Source organism: Ovis canadensis, chromosome 10, assembly GCF_042477335.2.
Source record: "Ovis canadensis isolate MfBH-ARS-UI-01 breed Bighorn chromosome 10, ARS-UI_OviCan_v2, whole genome shotgun sequence".
NCBI lineage: Eukaryota > Metazoa > Chordata > Mammalia > Artiodactyla > Bovidae > Ovis > Ovis canadensis.
The window spans coordinates 27,459,979-27,474,085 of record NC_091254.1 but is presented as its reverse complement, the minus strand read 5'-3'; the positions used below and the strand labels follow the sequence as shown (position 1 = coordinate 27,474,085).

The following is a 14,107-nucleotide window of genomic DNA, read 5'->3' as shown; positions in this document are numbered from 1 at the left end:
TTTATAATTTCGGAAATCTTTCCTTTTATTTTTCATTTTCTTAGTTTCCTTTGAACACCTGACTGCCTTCCTTTAGCTTTTGTGAGTGTTCTACAAAGTGCCTCTTGATGCAAATTTCCATAAAATTCTCCACTTTGTGACTGTCAGATTAACTTGTCAATTCTGGGTCTTTCCCTTCTGCAAACCTCCCTCCTCACTTCATCTGGGCTGGTTGATTTTGAAGCCTCCAACAGTGCTATTGTTCTGGGACTATCCTTTCAGGGAATAGTTCCCAACCTCAGCTGTTCACTGGAATCATCTGGGCGGGGGACTTTAAAGCTCCCTGATGCCTGGGTCACGCCCCCAGGGCTCCTACTGTATCCTGGCCTGGGCTTTAGGGTTTTAAAGCTCCCCAGGTGATTCTAGTGTGCAGCCAAGGATGGGAATCAGGGCTTTAAAACCATCCGGGGAATTGCTTTTATTGCTTTCCTGTGTTGGGTTCCCTGATTTCTGGGTTGCATTTCTTCTTTTTTTCTTTTTGCTTTACTTATTTGTGTTGGTGGGGCATATTATTTAGTAGCTTCCCAAGAGAAGATGTATGTTCAAGTCCTTGCATGTCTGAAACTGTCTTTATTCAGCCCTCATACTCAACTTGCAATTTTCTAGTAAGTATTCCAAATTGCAAATAATTTTCCTTTACCATTTTGAAGGCATTGCTCTTCTGACTTTGAGTTATTCGTTCCTAAGGAATGCAAGGCCATCTGAATTTTGTACTTATATGGGGGCTTTCCCCTGCTTCCCCTAGAAATATTTCTTATCTCCTTCTCTTCTTTTCTGGTATTCTGTAATTGCATAATGATGATCTTAGTGTGAGGGTCATTTTATTCATTTTCAGTCTGGAAATTTATCTCTAGTTTTAGATGATTTTCTTGTGTTATTTCTTTGATTTATTTCCTTTCATTTTCTCTTTATGGGATTCTTATTATTCAAATCTTAGGCTTCCTTGATTTATCTTCTAACTTTTTCATAAAAAAGTATTTTTTTCCCTCTAATTTTTCATTGACTACTCCTCGCCTCCCTACCTCGTGTGTGTGTGTGTGTGTGTGTGTGTGTGTGTGTGTTAGTCAATTACTTCCTGGCATATTGAATTAGGAAAAACCCCACTCTTTTCCCTCCTAAGTGTATCCTTAACTCCTACACTCCCTCGTGTGCATGCGCATGTACACACACAGAGACAGCACTTCTGATACAAAATGTGGGGGGGGTTTTCCCACCAAGCAGTTCTGCAACATCAGCTAAATGGCCCTCAGTTTAACTCAGTTCTGACACTCTCTGCCTGGAGATAGCATCAGATCTCACAGGCTAAGGACTCAGTCCCACAAGACTGCGCCCCACTTCAGATGCCAGGCACAAGTGGTCAGTCCTCAGGGTACCCAGGGCTTCTGCCCAACTTGGCTACAAATCAAAAGTATCCACAAGGGACTTCCCTGGTGGTCAGTCCAGTGGTTAAAACTCCGTATTTCCATTAGAGGATTCAGGTTCAATCCATGGTTGGGGAACTAGGATCCCACATGCCATGTGGTACAGCCGAAAAAGAAGTTCCGACAGCCTGCATTTGGGATTTAATTAATTTGCTAGAGCCACTCACAGAACTCATTTTACTTAGTTATGTTGATAAGTTCATTAAAGAGAATGATAAAGGATATAGATGAACAGCCAGATGAGGAAAGATAAAGGGAGAGGCCAGGGAGGGTTCTATGCAGAAGCTTCTGTCGCTGTGGGGTTGGGGTGCAGCCACCCTCCTGGTGGATATGTTATATATGGATATGGGCATCTACTCAACAGTTCCTTGAACCCCTATATTTCTGGGACTTTTATGGAGGCTTCCTCCTATAGGCATGATCAGTTATTAATTCCATTTCCGGCTCTTTTTTCTTCTCTGGAGGATGGAGATTTGAGACTGAAAATTCCAAACATCTAACCATGACTTGGTTCTTCTGGTGGCCAGCCCCCATGCAGGAATCATTCAGGAGCCCACATGGAGTTGCCTCAGGAGAACAAAAGGTGCTCCTTGTGGTCTGATCACTTAGGAAATTACAGGGTTTTAGGAGCCCTGAATCAGAGATGGGGTCAAAGGCCAAAGACTGGAACAAGAGATGCTCTGAAAGCTCTTATGATTTAGGAAATTACGAAGGTTTTAGGAGGTCTGAGCTCTGAGCTCTGTACCAGGAACTTGGGGTATGTGTGTGTGTATATATATATGTATACACATATTTGTCATATTTATGTTTTGGAACGACCCTGATGCTAGGAAAGACTGAAGGCAAAAGGAGAAGAGGGCAGCAGAGGATGAGATGGTTAGATAGTATCACTGGCTCAGTGGACAGGAATCTGAGCAAACTCTGGGAGATAGTGAAGGATAGGGAAGCCTGGCATGCTGCAGTCCATGGGGTTGTAAAGAGTCGGACATGACTTAGTGCCTGAACAACAACAACAACCTGCCATATATACTGTATACAAATATGCATATAAAAATTTTAAACATACATCATTTTTTCTGTTATCTCACACATTGTATTGGCTTTATCTTCTAAATATTTTACTTGTTTGTCTTTTTGTGGGGAAGAGGAGATATTTTTAATTTCTAAGAGCTCCTTTTTATTTTGTTGCTTAAAAAAAAAAAAAACAGCAACCTGTTCTTGTTTCATGGATAAAATATCATGCTCTATGTCTCAGAGGAAAAAGTGCAGGGAGCAGTTAAAAAGTTCAAAGAAGGGGGCCCAGAGGCTCACAGCCTGGTATGCAGCAGTTTACACAGTCTTTCCACTCTCACCCTGGGGTCTGAACATGGCTGCCTTCTGTCCTAGGCCTGTCTGGTTTGGTTGATCCAGAGGATACACTTTTGATTTCCTGTCAGGCTGGGGGCATTAGCACCTGAACTGTCAGGGTGGAGGCAGACGTGGGTGCCTTCCTCTCATCCATCACCTTCCCTGTAGCTGGTACGTCCATCTCTGGGGCCCTCACCTTGCTCTGTGGGGCTAGCTGCCTTCCTGTGGCTCCTGCATTCCCGCCTCCCCCCACCCTGCCCCCTCCCCCGCAGCAGGGCTTTAGATTTGCTCTTTGCTCTCCTGGCCCCTCAGTGTTTCTTCATCTACTTTGTCTTCATAGATTTTTTGTCTGAGGACACTGGTTTCTCTTGGGTTTTGAAGCTGGGGTTTGTGTTTGTTTCAGTTCCTCCTCTGTTCAGGGTAATTGCTGAGAAAAGCATGGAGCAGAAACATATTCACTTCACCATCTTGAAATGGGAACTCAGTGCTTGTTATGCATTGAATTGTGTCCCCTGGAAATTTATATGTTGAAGTCGTAACTGCCAGTACCTCACCATGTGAGCTTATTTGGAGATGGGGGTCTTTACAGAGGACATTAAGTTAAAATGAGATCTAATCCACTAAGGCTATGGTTTTTCCAGTGGTCATGTATGGATGTGAGAGTTGGACTGTGAAGAAAGCTGAGCGCCAAAGAATTGATGCTTTTGAACTGTGGTGTTGGAGAAGACTCTTGAGAGTCCCTTGGACTGCAAGGAGATCCAACCCGTCCATTCTAAAGGAGATCAGTCCTGGGTGTTCTTTGGGAAGGAATGATGCTGAAGCTGAAACTCCAGTACTTTGGCCACCTGATGCGAAGAGTTGACTCATTGGAAAAGACTCTGGTGCTGGGAGGGATTGGGGGCAGGAGGAGAAGGGGACGACCGAGGATGAGATGGCTGGATGGCATCACTGACTCGATGAACGTGAGTTTGAGTGAACTCCGGGAATTGGTGATGGACAAGGAGGCCTGGTGAGCTGCGATTCATGGGGTCGCAAAGAGTCGGACACGACTGAGCGACTGAACTGAACTGAATCCACTAGGAAAGGTACCCTTATAAAAACATGGAAATTTGGTCACAGGAGCAGACACATATAGAGGAGGATGATGTGAAGAGACATGAGAAGACTGTCATCTGTAAGCAGGAGAGAGGCAGAGATCCTTCCCTCACAGCCATCAGCAGAAACATGTATATATACTACCGACACTACATATAAAGCAGATAACTGAGGACCTACTGGACGGTGCAGGAAACTGTTCTGTGTTCCGTGGTGACCTTAGTGGGAAGGAAATGGCAACCCACTCAAAGTGACATCACACTATAAAGCAACTATACTCCAATAAAAAAAAAAAGAAGCCAACTTTGTGGACACCTTGATTTTAGACTTTTAGCTTCCATGTGAGGCAATAAACATCTGTTGTTTAAGCCACCCGGTCTGTGGTTTTGTTATGACAGCCTGAACAACCTAGTATAATACAATGCCATTTTTCATTTATTCACAGAATGTCCTGCCCCTGCTTAGTCTGATTCCTACTCTTTAAAATGCAACCTGATGTCTCCCAATTTGAGAAGGTGTCCTTGATCTGCTTTAATTAAATGTCCTTCTTTTTAGCATCCCTTATCACAATACCTCTCATGCTCTACTGTAATCATTAATCTTGTTAATCTTTCTTTCTGTCTGACTTCCACACTAGGCTGTAAGTACTTGAGGCCTGGGGTCCTGTCTGACCTCAGGGATTGTGCATAGGAGGCTGAAGTATTGCTTATTGAATGAATATATTATTAGTATCGCTTGTGGGAGAGGATGAGCAAAAGTGTAGCTGAGTAACAAATTTATCATTAATATGTTAAATCAATACCTTTTGATAGAAAAATTATATGAATATAATTACATAGAAATTTCTGAGACTTTAAGAAAGCTAGTGATACCCATACATGCACACACAACACTCAAGATTAAAATTTCATTGTGAGAATAAAAATAAAGAAAACCAGTAATCGAGAGTCTTTGCCCGTATTTTTAAAGAGAAACTTCTGTCCTGCCTAGGGGACCACAGCTGGGTAAGCAAGCACTGGGACTCCAAGTAACTTTGAACTCTGCAGTTGCGATGCCTTGTGAACTGCCCAGTTTCTGTGGCCTTTTCATTGACACTAAGTGTGTCTAACCATTTTTTTCTAAGTCAAATATTGTGTGCTGGGTCCATGTGTACTCAGTCACGTCCAACTCTTCGCGACCCCATAGATTGTAGCCTGCCAGGCTCCTCTGACATGGAATTTCCATCCAAGAATCCTGGAGTGGGTTGCCATTTCCTACTCCAGAGAATCTTCCAGACCCAGAAATAGAACCCACATCTGTTGCGTCTCCTGCACTGGCAGACAGATTCTTTAACACTGCACCACCTGAGAAGCCCAGGACCCATGTTCTGATAAAAAACTCAACAGGTGGAGTTTAAAAGGAAGGTATACAAATAGGTTCCTCACTCAAGTCATCTCATCTGCCTTAACTAAATCTCTTCTTCCTCCTGTTATTCCCTTGAATAGAAAATGTGCTACCAGCCTCTCTTCCTGCCTTTCAGACCTTCTCATATAAAAATAAAGGGTCACTAGAGAATGATTCCCCACCATTTATATCTTATCACAGTCCCCTTGTGTTCAGAATATGGATAAAGTCTAGGATGTGTGTGCCTGTCTGATGTGGCAGGGTTTGGATATATGTGGGCTTTCTGAACACGTCTGGACACATTTGGAGCACCGCAATTCTCCTTAGTAGTGCTACGGCTGATGCATCCTGAGAATCTCTCTCTTTCTGGCGAGTGCTTCGTCTTATTTGCTGGAAGATGGGTTTTATAGTGACAGAAGTGGAGGAATGAATTAAGAAGTACTTGAGAAAAATTATAGTAAGGGAAAAGGGGGGACCAGGCTACAGAAGCTTTATGGATTATTAGTCCAAAGAACTAGGGCCTGAAATATGTCGCTGCTGCCATGATGCTGCGAGTAGTTTATGAGAACAATGGATTTCCTACGTGTTAGCTTATCAGGCTGGCCTCTCTGCCTTCCTGAGGGTGGGCTGCAAATCAGGGTGAGGGAGAGAAAGCGTATGACAAATGAATAGATAGAATACTTGAAATCTCATCAATTCCAGCACCTGTGGTCTCTCTGCCCATGGAGGAGGGGGGACCCTGACACGGAGGGTCTCTGGGACTGAAGGACGTCTTACTGTGTGTGCTGACTCTTCCGAGCTTCCCCCTTGGGGTCCTAATTCAGCCAGAAATGATGGCTTCTGTGCGCCTGAACAGACTTTGCTTTCCCACTCGGGCACAGAAAGGAACTTCAGGTACAGATTAGGAGCACAAAGACCTGGAGAGAAATTCATCTCTGGAATTACGCGGCATCAATCACCAGCTGACACGCTGTTTAATAGGACATCGTTAATGAGCAGTAGACACGTCCGTGCTGCTGCAGTCAGTGTCACCACGGCTTGCCTCTGATATTCATCAGCTAGTTGAAATATTCTTGAAAAAATGCATTTAACTTTCCTCTGCTTCAAATCCTCCTCATGAGAAGGAGTAAACTGTGTTGATTATCTCTGAGGGGATATTTTTTTACAGCTTAATTAAACAAATGTTTAGAGCATCCTTTAAAGTGTGCTGGATGGTTGTGCTTATACTCGTCTCTTTCTGTATATCCCAAGGGGCATCTGCAGACATATGCATAAATCACTCAATTTTACGCAAGTGTACACGGAGAGCTTGCTATATGCTCAGGTTGATCTGTTAGAACTGGACCCACGGTAGGCGTTAGACATTGTGGTGATGCTTTTTCTCATGATTGTTTTTTTTTTTTCCATACCATTGCAGGCCAGAAGACAGGCTTATATGGATACTCTAAAGGAAGAACAGAATCAAAAATTGCAAAAGATGAAGGAAGAACAGCACCAGCAGGTATTCAAAGACCATATTAGTATTTGGTTGTGGTACTGGATAATGCTGAAGAGCTTGAGAACAGAAATATTTATATACATGAAAATCCTAAAAGCAAAACAAAACACCACAGGTGTTAAAAATGGTGAGATGTGAGTATGTTTTAAGAGTATGGTGGTATGATGGTGGCTTCTGTTCAACTACTTATTGGCTCCTGCTACTTACGTAGCCTCAGAGGGCTACAGTGTGTCTGCTGTAGTTGGTGCCGCTGGTTCAGGGAGAAGATGATAGAACACTTGGGAACTTCTTTTTTTGTTTTTTTTTTTACTTTTTATTTTGTATTGGAGTATAGTTGATTCAAAATGTGTTAGTTTCAGGTATATAACAAAGTGATTCAGTTACATGCATAAACATGTATCTATACTTTTTCAAATTCTTTTCCCAGTTAGGTTGTTGCAGAATATTAAGTGGGATTCCAGGACACTTGGGAACTTCTGGTCTACAAAATATAACACATGCAGCTGCCATTTTTTAAATTAAAGATATATGATATTGCAAATAATGTCCAGAGACCACTATAATGCATAATGGAAAAAAAGCAGGCACGCAAAATCGTGACACTGGCTTAAATGTTCAGCTAAAAATACCCAAAGAATGAAACAATGCACTTTACACATGTACAAATATGTGAGGTGTTTCAAAAAAACACACTATTCCAAATAAAACGAGCAACAGAAATTAGGGAGATGGACACTGAGGAAAGTACGTATTAGAATAGGAAACTTCTGACAGGGTAACTGAAAACAGTACTGTGACTTGATGGTCTTACCTACCTTTGATTCATAGGCTCAGAAGCTCCTCAACCAAGAATGGGAGCGATGAGAGAGATGGGAGTCAGCTCCAAGGCGCCACTTCATTCCAGGTCCTTTAAGAAAGCAAAACAAAAAATTATTCAGCTAGTGGGAGACCATTATCTTCCCCATATTTATTTTCCAACTTTTTTCTTGCTCTATTTGTACTTAATCTATCCTGTCATTTCTTCCAGGATATCCCTCAAGTCTGTTTCTTCAATTATTCAATTACCTTAAATTCTAACGCCCATTCTGATTTCCTTAATTTGGTTTGTTTTTTCCCCTTATGTCTTTGCTCTACAAGGTAACTTATAGCAATTGAGTGTGGAAATCATATTTTAACATATTCATATTATGAAATGTGTAGTGATTGTTGCTGTTAGAATTGACCTTTTGAGTGCTACCCTCCTCCCAACAGAGGTCAAGCCCTTACTTTTTCATAGTTTAATCCAACATACAATATAAGTGGTTGTCACTGAGCTGTTTTGTGCTTCAGTTCAGTTCAGTCAGTCAGTCAGTCATGACTATGTCTGACTATGACCCCACGCACTGTAGCACACCAGGCCTCCCTGTCCATCACCAACTCCTGGAGCTTGCTCAAACTTATGTCTATCGAGTTGGTGATGCCATCCAAGTATCTCATCCTCTGTCATCCCCTTCTCCTCCTGCCCTCAATCTTTCCCAGCATCAGGGTCTTTTCCAATGAGTCAGTTCTTTGCATCAGGTGGCCAAAGTATTAGAGCTTCAGCTTCAGCATCAGTCCTTCCAATGAATACTCAGGACTGATTTCTTTGAGGATGAACTGGCTTGATCTCCTTGCAGCCCAAGGGACTCTCAAGAGTCTGCTCCAGTACCACAGTTCAAAAACATCAATTCTTTAGCATTCAGCTTTCTCTATGGTCCAACTCTCACATCCATACATGACCAATGGAAAAAACATAGCTTTGACTAGACGGACCTTTGCCAGTAAAGTAACGTCTCTGCTTTGTAATATGCTGTCGAGATTGGTCATAGCTTTTCTTCCAAGGATCAAATGTCTTTTAATTTCATGGCTGCAGTCACCATCTGCAGTGATTTTTGAGCTCAAGTCTCTGTTTCCATCCTTTCCCCATCTATTTGCCATGAAGTGATGGGACCAGATGCCATGAACTTAGTTTTTTGAATGTTGAGTTTCAAGCAGTTTTTTCACTCTTCTCTTTCACTTTCATCAAAAAGCTCTTTAGTTCTTCTTCACTTTCTGCCAAAAGAGTGGTATCATCTGCGTATCTGAGGTTATTGATATTTTTCCTGGCAATCTTGATTCCAGCTTGTGCTTCAACCCAGCATTTCACATGATGTACTCTGCATACAAGTTAAATACGCAGGGTAACAATATACAGCCTTAACGTACTCTTTTCCCAATTTGGATCCAGTCCATTGTTCCATATCTGGTTCTAACTGTTAAATTGTTGAAAGAAATAATGTAGATTTTCAGTTTAGTTATTAAGCCACTTACTAGGCTTAATTATTAAGCCAAGTGCCAATAAGGTGCTTCCCTAGTGGCTCAGTGCTAAGGAATCTGCCTGCAGTGCAGGAAATGTGGGTTTATCCCTGGGTCTGAAAGATCCCCTGGAGAAGGAAATGGCAACCCACTCCAGAATTCTTGCCTGGAGAATCCCATGGACATAGGAGTCTAACGGGCTACAGTCCATGGGGTTGCAAAGAGCTGGACATGACTTAGCGACTGAATACAAGCATGATAAGCAATAAAGAAGCCACAAAGCATTTTTATCTCTTGCTGTTTAAAAAAAAATTATTTTTCCTTTGACAAAGGCTTCATACTGAAATCCACAGTTAAATAAGCAGTGTTATAGTGAGATTCTAGTAATTAGCAAGTAGAAACTGGATCTAGTATATATTTAAGTTATATTTTCAATGATGTCCATCAAATGACATGGAAGTATTAATATTTTTCTGTGATCTTTCAATTTATTACCACATCCTGAGGTACTTAGATAATAAGAGGGGTGTTACAAACCAGTGTAGACATAATGTATTTTAAAAATAACTACTAGTGAATCTTAACTAGTTTTATAAAGTTTGGTATATTTAGAGTGTGAAAACCTGTAAATGTAGAACATTTTACAAAGAGCATGCTCAACAGATTAGAAAATCAGATCTGCTATTTAATTTTCAGGTTGAGCAGTTATTTTAAACAGTGAAAATTAAGCTTTTTATTTCTTAATCTTGTTTTTCTTCTGGAGTCAGACAAATGTTGATACATATGTATTTTTCTGGTTATTGATTAAAACATATTTTCTTTTTACATAAATTATTTCCTTTTACTTACTGAAGCTTTCAGTAAAATGAATAATGAGTGTACAGATAGTTCCATCACTAGAGACTTCAATAATGGTAGAATCAGTTCAGTTCAGTTCAGTCGCTCAGTTGTGTCCGACTCTTTGTGACCCCATGAATTGCAGCACTCCAGGCGTCCCTGTCCATCACCAACTCCCGGAGTTCACTCAGACTCGCGTCCATCAAGTCAGTGATGCCATCCAGCCATCTCATCCTCTGTCATCCCCTTCTCCTGCCCCCAAACCCTCCCAGCATCAGAGTCTTTTCCAATGAGTCAACTGTTTGCATGAGGTGGCCAAAGTACTGGAGCTTCAGCTTTAGCATCATTCCTTCCAAAGAAATCCCAGGGCTGATCTCCTTCAGAATGGACTGGTTGGATCTCCTTGCAGTCCAAGGGACTCTCAAGAGTCTTCTCCAACACCACAGTTCAAACGCATCAATTCTTTGGCGCTCAGCCTTCTTCACAGTTCAACTCTCACATCCATACATGACCACAGGAAAAACCATAGCCTTGACTAGACGGACCTTAGTCGGCAAAGTAATGTCTCTGCTTTTGAATATACTATCTAGGTTGCTCATAACTTTTCTTCCAAGGAGTAAGTGTCTTTTAATTTCATGGCTGCAGTCACCATCTGCAGTGATTTTGGAGCCCAGAAAAATAAAGTCTGACACTGTTTCCACTGTTTCCCCATCTATTTGCCATGAAGTGATGGGACCGGATGCCATGATCTTCGTTTTCTGAATGTTGAGCTTTAAGCCAACTTTTTCGCTCTCCTCTTTCACTTTCATCAAGAGGTTTTTTAGCTCCTCTTCACTTTCTGCCATAAGGGTGGTGTCATCTGCATATCTGAGGTTATTGATATTTCTCCCAGCAATCTTGATTCCAGCTTGTGTTTCTTCCAGTCCAGCATTTCTCATGATGTACTCTGCATAGAAGTTAAATAAGCAGGGTGACAGTATACAGTCTTGACGGACTCCTTTTCCTATTTGGAATATTTACCTTATTTTTGCTTCTCTCCCTTTTTGCTCAGTCTGTTGTTAAAAAATGTCCACTAGAAGCTTCCCTAGCTAGTAGAGTCTGTCACTCATTATCACTTCAGTGATTTTGCTTAAGAAAACAAGAAGAATCATGTTCATGGTAGGGAGCCATAACACACTTGTATCATCACATCTTTTCATGTGTTTGATTTCACCTAGTAGCCCAGATGGTAGAGCATCTGCCTGTAATGCAGGAAACCTGGATTCAGTCCTTGGGTCTGGAAGATCCCCTGGAGAAGGAAATGGCAACCCACTCCAGTATTCTTGCCTGGAGAATTCCATGGACAGAGGAGTCTGGCAAGCTACAGTCTATGAGGTCGCGAAGAGTCAGACACGACTGAGCAACTAACACACACATTCATGTGTTTACTTGTTCCCTTGATTCAAGTATTTAATGAACACCTACTGTAGAGAAGTTGGAGAGTAGATTCCCTAGGTTACAGTGAGGTGACCACATGTTGATCCTCCTCTGTCTGTCTCTGACTTTCACATTCTTCCATTACTCTGGTCTTTGGGGACAGTAGGTTCTTCCTTAATTTTAACTCCTCAGTATTTTACATTTGATTCAATTCCCTCTTCAAAAACTTTACTTTAATTCCCTTGGCTTCTCTGGTGGCTCAGGAGGTAAAGAATATGCCTGCAGTGTAGGAGATCTGGATTTGATCCCTGGGTTGGGAAGATCTCGTGGAGGAGGAAATAGCAACCCACTCCGGTATTCTTGTCTGGAGAATTCCATGGACTGAGGAACCTGGTGGGCTACAGTTCATGAGATCACAGAGAGTCAGACACAACTGACTAACACCTCCTACTTTCAGTTTTTCCCCCTATCAGTTCAGTTGAGTCGCTCAGTTGTGTCTGACTCTTGGCGACCCCATGGACCACAGCACGCTAGGCCTCCCTGTCCATCACCAACTCCCAGAGTCTACCCAAACCCATGTCCATCGGGTCGGTGATGCCATCCAACTATCTCATCCTCTGTCATCCCCTTCTCCTCCTGCCCTCAATCTTTCCCAGAGTCAATGTCTTTTCTAATGAGTCAGCTCTTTGCATCAGGTGCTTCAGCTTCAACATCAGTCCTTCCAGTAAACACCCAGGACTGATCTCCTTTAGGATGGACTGTTTGGACTTCCTTGCAGTCCAAGGGACTCTCAAAAGTCTTCTCCAATACCACAGTTTAAAAGCATCATTTCCCCCCTACACCTTCAGTATATTTTCTGTTAACTAGTATATTTTTTGTCAGCAGGCATGCTGACTCTTGCCGTAATAAAATAAACAAGCCAACCTACTTCTTCCTTGATTCAGCTATCCTCAGGGTTATCACCTTTTCTGCTTCTACCAAAAAAAAAAAAAAAAAAAGACAGAGGTAATATTACTATAATCACATCTTTATTGCCCACTTTGTCCTTAATGCTTTACATTTTGGTTTATTTTCATAAATGCTCTTACTGAAACTGCTCCTAAAGATAAAATCCCTTCTGAACATTCAGTTCAGTGGTTCAGTGGTCTTTTTGTGCAGTCCCTGTGTCCCTGTAACTCTGACATTATTTATACCATTTAAAGCTTTTATGGCTTTTTTTTTACTCTATTATTCTGATATTATTCTATCTCAGAGTAATCCATCCCAGTATTCATCCACCAACCCATCTATCCATCCATCCATCTATCCATCTATTCTGTCAACAACAGGAACTGAGCTCCTATTATGTACTGAGCCTTCTGGAAGATACTGAAGTTCCAACTAGAAACAGGACAGACAAGGCCCCTTCTCTCCTAAAGTTTACTTTTTTGTGGAGGAGATGAACAATTAAAAGAAGACAAATAAAACACTGTACTTTTATTTTATAGTGAATAATCACTTGGTAGTAATTAATGCTACACAAGAAAAAATTGTGTGTTATAACTTCAGAATAGGTATCAAATAGTGTTGATTACCTACTTCTCTCCTAAAATCCCATTTTTTTCCCCCCTTCATGTATTCATACTACTTAGCATGGCCTGTTTCAGAAAAGTCAGAAGAAGTCAGCCCAGGGATGCATTTGCAAATGGTCTAACTGATCATGGGAATTCTATTCTCATTGACTGTGATTGGTTCAGCCATTGATATGAGAAGTAGTTCCAACCAACATGACTTATGGGAAGCCAGCCTTTCAGTACAGGATTTTATCAATATGAAATGGACTACTCTTCTCACTTAGTGATTTTCACCGTGATGGTTCTTGGTCTTAATTTTGTCTGATCCTAATTATTTTGCCATCCTTCTTGTTAGAACTTATGTGGCAATTTCTTTTTCCATTACTTAATTTTAACCTCTCTGTGTCACGTGGCTTAGATTTCTAGTAACAAAAATGGCTGATTTTTCTTTTACCTAATTACATGTCTTTTTAATATATTCTCATTTATTGTGATTGCTAGTGTATCTGCCCATTTTCTTCTACATAATTTACTTTTTATTTTTGTTTTCCATTCTTTATTTTCTTGACTCTGAATTTTCTGTACTGTTTATTTACTTTTCCTCTTTTCTCTCCTCTCCTTTCCTCCCTATCATAAGAAATTTCTTAGTGGTTTTGATTTTAATTTTGTATTACCTTTTGTTGGCCTGTTTAACCTCAAAATATGTCTTACTGTAGTTCTGAGAAATTTCTATTTTCTTTTCACATTTCTTCCCTATTATCATGCCTATTCCCTGTTTCTTGGATATGTATCAAGTAGCTCTGGAAATTTTAGCTCGACCTATCCTCTGTTTCTCTTAACCATTTGTCTTATACTTCCTGTCTGGCCTTTTCCATTGCATTCTGGGAGAAACCTTTCGCTAGATCATCTTGCTCCTGGAATCATTTAGTCATTCTGCTTATTTGGCCCCTGCACTGAATTTGTTTATTTACCAGTGTTACTGACTTACTTTTTCATAGCAGTGTTCTGCTTTATAAGTGGACTATCCTTTCTGATCTCTTAATTAATGGTAGTTATACAATCATTAACATTTTCTACTTACTATTTTAACAGTATTTTTTCCTTTCTGATGTAAGTTTTATCTCATGTAGTTTTCTCTCTCAAATGTTTGGTGATTCTTGGTTATCTCCTCATGTTTCTTTGGACACGTGAAAGTATTAGTTGCT

The 14,107-nt window shown here is 41.0% G+C and overlaps 1 protein-coding gene across 1 annotated transcript in view; it reads left to right on the top strand.

Moving 5' to 3' along the window:
- Positions 1-14,107, top strand: part of EPSTI1 (epithelial stromal interaction 1) — a 103,114-nt gene that overhangs the window by 62,805 nt on the left and 26,202 nt on the right. Inside the window, exon 8 of the mRNA XM_069601250.1 lies at positions 6,703-6,786. Within this exon, the coding sequence (XP_069457351.1) occupies positions 6,703-6,786 (84 nt within the window). The remainder of the gene's footprint in view (positions 1-6,702; positions 6,787-14,107) is intronic.